The sequence below is a fragment of the Macrosteles quadrilineatus genome, unplaced genomic scaffold (genome assembly GCF_028750875.1).
Source record: "Macrosteles quadrilineatus isolate MER2022 unplaced genomic scaffold, UCM_ALF_1.0 Scaffold_6__1_contigs__length_79288215, whole genome shotgun sequence".
NCBI lineage: Eukaryota > Metazoa > Arthropoda > Insecta > Hemiptera > Cicadellidae > Macrosteles > Macrosteles quadrilineatus.
In genome coordinates, this window is record NW_026542599.1 from 54211768 (window position 1) to 54222239 (window position 10472).

Consider the following 10472-nt stretch of genomic DNA (forward strand, 5'->3'; position numbering starts at 1 on the left):
TCAGGATTGAAAGCTATTGTCACACATTCTTCATCTTCTGTAACTTTTAAAAATGAAACTGTTGTCAACTTTACTCATATCAATAACATCTTTAAAACTAGCTTAAAATTGATATCAAAATAACTTTTTGCTCGGTTTCCTACTACTTGGATTTGCTCAATTTGAGAATTTTCTTTTTTATTAATTTAGTCTTTTGCTTTCAGTATGCCAACCGTACGTGGTGTCAGGTGTTCGGATTCAAAGTAGAAGAACTCCTCGGTCAACCTCTCCCAAAGTTCCACCAGCTTGCCAACATGGACCAGGTAAGAAATCTGTGAAATATTATAGAATTTTTACACTACAGGAATTATTAAATCATTATCATTGTCAAATTATTAAATATAGTTGTCAAATTGATACGAGCAAAAATACTTTATTAGGTGACGAGACAGCTGGAGAAAGGATTTGACTGGGAGGGGAAAATCAGCTGGCGAAGTAAGAGCGGGGAAAACATCACTCTGCAATGTCGAGCAATGCCTTACCAAGCGATGGGCAGGTACGTACTCAGTATACAAGTTGATTAGTTGAAAAATATAAATCATCTTCAAGCTTAACTGATTCCATCAGAGGTAGGTTAAAATAGCATACAACAAAATTATACATAAATATGAAATTCACCCATGATTGATAATGGTATATGGAATTAATTGTTGGGATCCATCTTAATACTGAAGGGGTCTAATGTATGTTTTACCAACTCTATCTTTCTCTCACATATAGTACTTATCTCATGAATAACTATGTTAACCCTTATTCCTAATAATGGATTTTTAAGGTTATATTTTTTTAAATAAGAGTGTGTTTTGTACGTAATAGTATTTGGAAGATTTTTTCAAGGCATTGAATTGAGTTGATCAAGGTTAAGGGTGAGGGGGGGGGGGTTGAGGGTGAGTCGGTTAAGGAAGTACAGTAGTAAATTCCTATGTGGTCCAAGCATTAACAAGAGCAACACTAGTTTCAAATTATGGTTACTTTATTAGTGACTTTTTTTCTGTTTTAATAAATATGTTTGTTTTCTTATTGTGATGTCTTTCTTGGATGTTAATTTTTTTCAGTTTATGAAATGTAAGAGAGGGTTAGATTAGCTGTTATGCTTTGGAGACTAGATTGAGCAAAAATGTACGATTTACTTTATTCACAAATTGCCTTGCCACCTTACAGTTTGTTTGCCTTATCAAATGCGTTAATCGTGTTTCATGCTTGCTAAGACTTCTCAAGTTAACAAAAATTTATAAAATCTAATTAATCTTAGGATTATGTAATCCTAGCTACTAATAAGAGAATTTTAAGACACTGAAAACCGTCTGGGTCCCAGGATTAAATCTTGACCCCCAATCTTGCGGAACCAATAACATGTGAAAACTATATTTTTATTTAACCTGTAAATTAAACTTTGTTTCATTTTACAGAGAACCTACACACTATGTCTATGTTCAAGATAATCCGTTAGAAAACCACATTTATCCCAGAGGGAGCGTACCCTCAATCAGAAAAGGATCTTACGACCTCAAATCCATCAACAGTGAAGGTATGAACCAATTTTATTACCAACTGACGCATCACGTAGATTTGTGCAATGTCCTGCAAATACACATTCTCATAAACCCTTTTTGGTGCCAAGAGTGAAAATTAATTCAGTTACACTTTCACCTTTACCTCACTTGCTTGGCCTTTGACAGGGCCGGTTCTAGGAATTTTTCAGAGTTAAGCGAACACCCGAATCAGCGCCACTTAGAATCCCCCGTACCACCCCACCCACTCACCCCACAACCCATGAACATTACTTAACTATATTTGTGAATTTTTTCCCAACGATTTTGGGAAGAACCTTTTTATAAGTTTAGGTTAGAAGAGTACTTGCAATAAAAGACTGATAATTATTCCCAGAAATTAAACATTTTTACACTTTTACTCATCATATAAACTTTAGCAAAACCAAGGCCACACTAAAAAAACAGTCCGTAATGCTCGTCAAGCATTACGTCACTATAGAAGACGGCAATGACGTAATGTTTGCCGTTTGTGATCAGCTGCTTGTTTTAATCTTTCCTTGGAAAATAAATAAATAAATACCTACATCATTGCCGTAGTCTATCGTGATGTCGTGCTTGACGAGCATCACGGCCTAAGTTAACAATTTATTTCTAAATGTGAAAACAATTTTTACAGGATAATTTGGATACGATACAAGTTTTTATAAAGCCTAAAAAGCCTATTACAATGAAAAATAGGTGTAGGTAGATGACAAGAGATGAATTTTTAGTTGAACACATTATAAGACATGTAGAAAACATGAAAAACCAAATTTATTACCTTGACAAAAAAAAATACAAAATTTTCAATTTTAACAGTTCAAAAGCTCTTAGTAGTTCAAAATTAATTCTCCTAGCTTTGATCTTGGCAAATTCTTTAATTGCTGAGTCGGTATCAATCTGGTTCAGAACAGGTGTACGTATACAGCTAAAGAGTGCAATGCAATACAACGTAATGCTCTGCTCTAGGAGGGGAGAATTATCAGAAGTAGAAGGGAGGGAAGGGAAGGGGAAGTTTCTTGTGTTATGACAATAGTGCTGCGCGCTTGCTTATCTTGAGCATGAGTCATGAAATAATGCCCAAAGGCGCCGCGCTGTACGCTGCCGAGCGTCAGCTCACTACAAATCGAAACTGCAAATAAATGGCATTAAGTCCTTGAGTTGTAGTGCTGTACAAATATACGCATTTTTCAAGTGCTGTTGGTACAAACAGAATAAATGCCTCTATCGTGGTGCTTTGAATACTTGAACTCTGAGCAAAAAAAAAAAAAATTGCGTTGTTAAAAAAAAAAATTTCCGTCGGCACCACGGCGTAGTTTGCGTATGGGTTAAACCACAGATAATATAACCCCTAGTAGGGGTTATATTATCTGTGGTTAAACCGGCCCTGGCCTTTGAACAAACTCAGGAGCTACATTTTGGTCTCACTGAGAATCTTTCTCCAGTCTGTTCTGTCTTCAGCTGCTTAAAGTGTAGTGCTAAGTCATTTCTATACGGTAATGTTTTTTTGACATTTATCCTTCCACCTCATGATTGGTCTGCCTTATGGTCCTCTTACATCCGGGGTCCCAGGTGACTTTTTTCTAAATTCTACACATGCCATGCTCACCTCAATTGATCCTTTTGCCATCACCATAATGTTTGGGTATGTATAATATTCTCTTTCTTGGTTCTACCCTCTGACCATCTTAATTTTGATTATTTATCTTTGGGTTAGACCAAAGATTTTCCTTGAAATAATTTATCTTCAAACATGGTTAATTTTCCTCAGAGTATAAGGAACAATATTTTCCTCTCTGTAACAAAAACTCAAGGATGTTTTTATCAACTTTTGGTTTGTCTCAGGTGCTCAGTCTGCCAGAAGACAAAGTCTGGCTAAACTTCACAATCTACCATTGGAGGCTCCTATCACGAGAGTGATCTCCCTCATCTGTGCAGCTCAGGAAAACTCTACAGGACAAGTTGTGCAGATATTAGACAAGGTAGGATAAAACTAAGACATAAAGGACAATATTATACGCTTTGTGAAGGTTACGTGGTTAGTATGTGTGACCTCGGGGTGGTGGAACTTTTGGTAGGTAGTAATTGGATGGAATTTTGAATGATTACAGGATAGTTAAAATGAATATTTATGGGAGAGGAACTGCACTAAACACAATGCAAAAGTTTTGCTTGCGTCATTGGCAAAAGGTACCAAACTAACAAATAACACACACACACTTGAGACCAAACCCAAGAAACCGAACTGACTGTCATCAACATCCTCAAACTTCTTCTGCATCGATGGAGGCAACCAAACAAAGGGTGCAACAAGAATGATTCATCTTTTTGGTGAAGAAACAGACTAAATTTCTTCTGTCCAAAAGTGCATCTATCACATATTATCTTTTATCTCATTCTCTGATGCAGAAGTTGAATTGGCAAAACAAGCCTACTGCTGAAGATCTTCTGTTTTAATCCTTGTCAGAAGTTGGTCAAAGGGAAGATTCAAAAGCTTATGAATTATAAAAAATACACTTGCTTTTGCTGGAACAATACACAGTGCACCAACTTGATGACAGTATTTGTGTCTAACGAAATTGCATTTCTTCTTTTCCAGGTTGTCGACATTCTCAGAACAACAGAGTTGTATTCTTCACATCTGAAAGCAGACAATCTGAGGTGTGAAGATCCTGTCACCTCCGATCTTATTGGAGCTCTGATAACTGTGAGTTTTTGCTGAGCAAAGTAGTTAACTCTAATATTATTAGTAATTAATTCTAAATATTGTTTACAATGTAATTTTGTCTTTGAGATCCTAAGATAAGTTACAGCATGTTAAAGATGTATTATTTTTATGTTTGAGTGGTATCTAATGAAGGATTGTGTACCTAGTAGAGTTCTTTTTCTAATCAGGAATTATTTACCTCTGCCTCTAATTACCTACTTAAGGAAAGGCCAAAAACCATGTCAGCATCTCCTCTGATTGTCTCTCCATTGTCACTATTACAATTGGCTGATATTTCAAGAAATGGATATGCACTTAAACTGGATTACTACTTTAACTGGATTACTGGAAGATTACTGAGACTTCCATTCCTAAGGCCCAAGACTGTGCAATCTACTTTGCCGACTGAAGAGAGCTTCCTGAAGATTAAAGTAAATATGAAACTACGGACAGATTAAAAACAAGTCACTGTCTAAATCCACCTGTATCACCTTGCTCTCATCCTTGTAATTTAAAACAAGGATTAACACATTTAGAAAACCAATAAAATAAATCAGGAAATTTACAAATTCATATTTTAGTTGTAACTGACTCGAGTTGTGAAAAAGTCCTCCATGTCCTTGGATTATTGCTTCTGCCACCAATATGTCGATCACTGATGGCCACATCAGGCCATCGACTTTTCAACCAGGCATTGGCTCCAGGACAGCTGATGTGGCATTGACCTCTAGTATAACAACTTTCTTTTTACAAAATTAGAGCTTAATTTGTAGTGCTGAATTATGAGCAACAAATCCAGGAACTTTTGGTAACAACTATTTTTATCCGTTTCACAGTCAGGCACAGTACCAGTTTCCACCACCAGGCGCAGTTCTAACGACTCTGCAGCAGTTAAGGCAGCCCAGTCCCTCCCACCCGGGGCGAAGGTGGTGTTTGCCATGAACGCTTCTCCACAGATAAAAGAACTGCTGGACTCAGCGTTGCTGTGGGACTTCAACATCTTCAGGCTGGAAGAACTAACGGGAAAAAGGTAATTGAAGTTTAACAGAAAACCATAGGATGAGACTGACAAAAGATACCCTCTATCTAAAGAGTCTACCCAAGAGTCCTTTATCTAAAGTAAAATTAGTCTGATAATTTTATGTTGTGTGATTTCTATTAATAAGATTTTTAGTGAATAAAACCATATAAATTTGGTTTCTAAACATTTCTTTTCATAACAGACGATTAGAAGTTTCACATTGTTGCCAAACTGAAAAACCCCTCGCTTTACTTGAGTGAGTGATGCTGCATGATGCATACTGCTTGTATACGCACATGAACTGTTTCAATAAATTGTTTACGTTACTCACATTGGACCTTCTTACAGCTGATTTTCCAACTTTTGCATTCTGTCACTCAGGCCATTGGTGTTCCTCGGAATGAACCTTCTCCTCCACTTTGATGTTCACAAAACTCTCGGATGTGATGAGAAAACCCTATACAACTGGCTGACGGTGATAGAGCGACATTACCACATCAGCAACACCTACCATAACTCTTCCCATGCAGCAGATGTTCTACAGGCAACGGCTTGCTTCCTGGAACGGGAGAGGATCAAGAAGATTCTGGACGAATTGGACGAGGCTTGCTGTCTCATTGCAGCTGCTTGTCATGATATTGACCATCCAGGGAAGTCCAGGTAATATTTCTCAAGTGTTTTTACATAAGGTGTAAGTCTTTAAGACCAGTTTTTAGAGGAAAGATCACTTGGCTTAGGAAGAAGAAAGATACACTGAGGAAGAAGGAATTGACAGTCCACACACAACTAACTTACCTAAGAAAATCAGTTCTAAGCAGTTAACAATTAATTTTTTTACCCTGCATAGTCTTAGATTGAAAGTTGAGAAAGGCAACAAAAATTTGCTTGTTTACTCAAATTCTGTAATGTGAAGCAAAATATTTTTTGCTCGCTCTTTTTTAGAGCAGCACATTCTGTGAGCTAGGTTTCAAACGAGTTATTCTTGGTTTCTTTCTAGTGCCTTCCTGGCCAACTCCAGCAATGAACTGGCTCTCTTATACAATGACATCAGCGTACTAGAATCTCATCATGCAGCGCTGACGTTTAAACTCACCCTTAGAGACGACAGAGTAAATATTTTTAAAGGTTAGTATTGTCATTGACTTTGGATTGTGTAAGTAAACTTGTTGTCCTATTGTACAAAAAGTTAATTTTCTGTTTCTCATATGGCCAGTGTTCTGGATTGAGCTGATGTAAACTACTAAGTTAAGTGTCTCTTGACTAATTAATAATGCAGCAACGGCAATCCATTTCAGGTGGTTTAGTTAGTGTTATATGGTCATACAAACACCTGATTTTCAAGAAGGAACTCCTAAAGCTATGGATGGCAATGGCATAAAATTGAGTGTTTATGGAGGCTATGCTAAATAAGGTCCCAACTGGTTGGGAATTTAACGTATCACATTACACCAATAAACAATATTTAAGTTCATTTGAGTCATTTGACACAACATTTATCACTGCAGGTTTGATACAGTAAATATCATTAAGTGTTAAAACCTTGACATTCCTTTAGTAACACCTCGTATTTGTAACAAAAAAAAAAAAAACAGTTTCCAAACATTTTAGACTGATATTCTAATTTTCTTCTTCTCTAGGTTTGGAGCGAGACACGTATAAAGTAGCCCGGCAAAGTATAATTGACATGATTCTTGCCACAGAGATGACAAAACATTTTGAACACCTTGCAAAATTCGTCAGTGTGTTCAACAAACCCAACTCAACTTCTGATGACGGCAGCGGAGATGCGAAGGTAAATTTGCATTGTTTTTCCCTTTTTTTTATACTAAGTAGTAATCTCAACGTCAAATCAATTATTTCCAATAATACAAATCAAAAGAATGACAATAATGATGTTTGGTTTGAATTGTAGTTCTCACCACAGCCTTTCAAGTCCATAGAGGGATTTCCTTTAAGTCCATAGGTGGGGGGGGGGGGGGTGTTTAAATCTCAACATTATAATCTAAGTGTTGCATATACAAAATGTTCAGCTAGAAAAATCATGTTTCATGATATGTTATCAAAAATACTGATTAGGAAAGATAACATCTGGAGATTTAATGATTGAGATTTGTTAAAAAGACTTCTAATATAGTAAAACGAATGAATAGTAAAAATTCAAATTGTATAAAAATTACAAAAGTGTATTACAATTACCAAACAAATAAATAAATTTGTAACTATATTTAAAATTGACAGATTGTTGATACTGTTAGTGAGTCCGTAGCACACTTGGTACCACGATGGACTTCTAAATCTATGACTGAAATAAACTGGCCGTAACCACTCACCTCTTGCTTTGCTAAATACATTCTTCCCAAATGTTTAGGCCTATGTGAATGGACAAATACAAGGTAAAAAAAGGCCGTCAACCTCTTTTAAAAAACACTACGGTACCTAATGTTAAAAAAATAATCATACATAATTTTCTTGACATTTATTTTCTTGCCACTTTGTCGCAAAAGTCAGCCTAATCTAGTAATATTTTACAACTAATTTTTTTACCTGCATTTTCTTATTTAGTCAATGTTTTTTCTTAAAATGAATAAGCTTTATTTTACTTATTCATTCCTTAGCTAAGTTCTAATTTAATTAACTTCCTTGTTTGTTTTTCTACAGAGCCCAAGTGACTGCGGAGGAGACATTTCTCTATCGAGCGCAGACGAGATTAACCTCGTGAAGCGGATGATGATTAAGTGCGCGGATGTCTCCAACCCTACACGGCCACTCAAGATGTGCGTCGAGTGGGCACGGCGCATCGCTGAGGAGTATTTCACTCAGGTAATTGTCAATTAATCATCCCTGCTCTCAATATACCAATTATTGAGTTGAATACTTCAATATCAGAATCTCTGTTCATTCTAGCATATATATTTAATATTTACACAAAAATAACTGCAGGAGAATGTACCTTTACAGATTATACAATCAATAATCTCTCATTTAATATCTTCACACCACCAGCATGCTCAATGAGTAATGCCATAAGTTAAACATCCTCCAAAAAAGATTAATCTTCTTTGTGGATAAGCGGAGGACAATTGCAAGGTGTGTAATCTGGTTTAGGTAAAGAATGTTTTGTCGCTTCTTTCCTGGTAGTTAGATTATATTTTGTCAACACACCAAGGTGCATATTTTAAGGAGACAAGTATTCAATGAATGACATTATTGCTTTTGACTAAGATCAGGAGTGTAATTTAAAAAGTCCAATGGCTAAGGACAGCTAGGTTTAATTTTGAACCATTTAAACAAATTTCACTTTTCTCAAGATCGAACCTGTTACTTTCTGTATATCAGATGAGAACTGTCAACTCACACAAAAGAGGTAACTAAATCAATAACAAAATATATCCAAAAATAGAAAAATAATCTTTTAGTCAACATTCTTCCTACTCCAACCTAATTACATTTGAAAGGTAGTTGATGTTTGTAGCGAACAAGAACTGCCTGGATAGTCCTGAAAAATCTTGGTTTTGATGAGTGTAGAGTATTCTAGACAGGTTTACTATGCACAATAAGAAAGTGCAGTTGTTTGTTTTGCAGTTGGGAACCCTTATAGTTGTCTGAGAACTGATATAGGATTAATATATTGGATTATTGAAAAGCAGAGTGGAAACACTATTCCTACCTTACTACAAGGAAGATTTTGTTTTATTTGTGATCTACATTTACATGTTTTGTCTTTCAGACTGACGATGAGAAGGCCAACCACTTGCCTGTTGTAATGCCGATGTTTGACAGGACATCATGTTCCATTCCAAAATCCCAGATGGGTTTTGTCGACTTCATCATCAATGATATGTTTGAAGCTTGGGATGGTAAGTGATAGTGTAAATCTGTCAGATGTATTTGTGAGGGATTTGACTGTAACCTTTCTGGCTAGCTCAGTCGAATGTGAAGTATGAATCAAATTGATATATATGAAGGATTGATAGCCATAAGATCATCTTCAGTTTGCATCAATTTTCAGAATGAATTGATTCACTTTGGGAACTGAACCCATGAGCCTTAAGTACTTCGGGAGTAACTCAAGTGCAATCAACTAATGATGTGTTAATGATCAACTATTAGAATTTGAATTATTTTATTGACTAGCAAGATTTTTCCGATAAAACTTAATTACAATTTTATTTACTGCTTTAAGATATAACAATCATTATTCTACATCTTCATCTATCAATAAGTGAAGTACAGTTTAAGCAACTGTACTAAATTATAATAATAATTTTAAGTCACCAGTTTGTAAATATCTCTCTCAAATCTGCACAATCTGTCTGTGGCTCATGTCAACAACATCCATTTTGATTTAAAAACTGGTGACAGCTTTAACATGGGGTTGTAATGTCTAGTGTTCCAGGGAGATGACTGTATCAATGAAACCAAAAACATGTCAATCGGTTCAGTGGTTTCAGAGGAGTAATTGTCACAAAAAACCTGCTTGCATGCGTATTAAATAAGTATAGATTTGTTGCAATTTTTCATCAGGACCAAGAACAATTTGAATGGTTATAACTACTGATTAATCAATGTCAGAAGTTAGGCAAAGTTAGATTAATGGAGCGTATCCGAATTGCCCAGTATTTTCACCATTTCAACCACGTGGAGGTTTAGGTGATGTTATTATAAGAGATTATTGCAAGCAGTTTCCCTTCACAAATAATTAAACCATAAGAAATGTTGTAAAAACTTTGTTATTCACTATTCGTGATTGGTAATGTCTGCAAAATCTCATAGATAACATAACTTTTAAATCCAAATCTTGTATGTTGCAGCATTTATTGACATGCCAGAGATGTTGTATCACCTAAGGAGCAACTATCAATACTGGAAGGATCTGGAGGAGAAGGGAGTTACCAGTTTAGGAGATATTTCTCTCAAACAAACATCCAGCGGGTCCAGTCCAAACCCAAACCTTCCTAATATACCTGAGAAAACTTTCTAATGCCTATTTTATGACAAGTGTAATAATAGACTAACTTTTTTAAATCATGTACTTAATATAAACTATTGCTATTTTTGTCATGTCGTCAATTTTAATATATTGTGTTCATAAGAGGTAAATACAGAGATGTGTATACACGTTTTTTAACCGGTTGTTTTTGTACCTGTGTTAGGAAATTCTCATTTGAAATTT

At 35.7% G+C, this 10472-nt stretch overlaps 1 protein-coding gene across 4 annotated transcripts in view; it reads left to right on the plus strand.

Annotated features, from left to right (window-relative positions):
• Positions 1–10422, plus strand: part of LOC128996443 (high affinity cAMP-specific and IBMX-insensitive 3',5'-cyclic phosphodiesterase 8) — a 178580-nt gene extending 168158 nt beyond the window's left edge. For all 4 annotated transcript variants that reach the window (XM_054421774.1, XM_054421775.1, XM_054421776.1 and 1 more), the window contains 12 exons: positions 204–302; positions 420–535; positions 1449–1567; positions 3417–3553; positions 4171–4278; positions 5115–5308; positions 5681–5959; positions 6297–6424; positions 6937–7091; positions 7958–8119; positions 9027–9156; positions 10111–10422. In XM_054421774.1, coding sequence (XP_054277749.1) covers positions 204–302; positions 420–535; positions 1449–1567; positions 3417–3553; positions 4171–4278; positions 5115–5308; positions 5681–5959; positions 6297–6424; positions 6937–7091; positions 7958–8119; positions 9027–9156; positions 10111–10280 — 1797 coding nt within the window. In that variant the 3' untranslated portion in view covers positions 10281–10422. The remainder of the gene's footprint in view (positions 1–203; positions 303–419; positions 536–1448; positions 1568–3416; positions 3554–4170; positions 4279–5114; positions 5309–5680; positions 5960–6296; positions 6425–6936; positions 7092–7957; positions 8120–9026; positions 9157–10110) is intronic.
• The last annotated feature ends 50 nt before the right edge of the window (positions 10423–10472 follow it).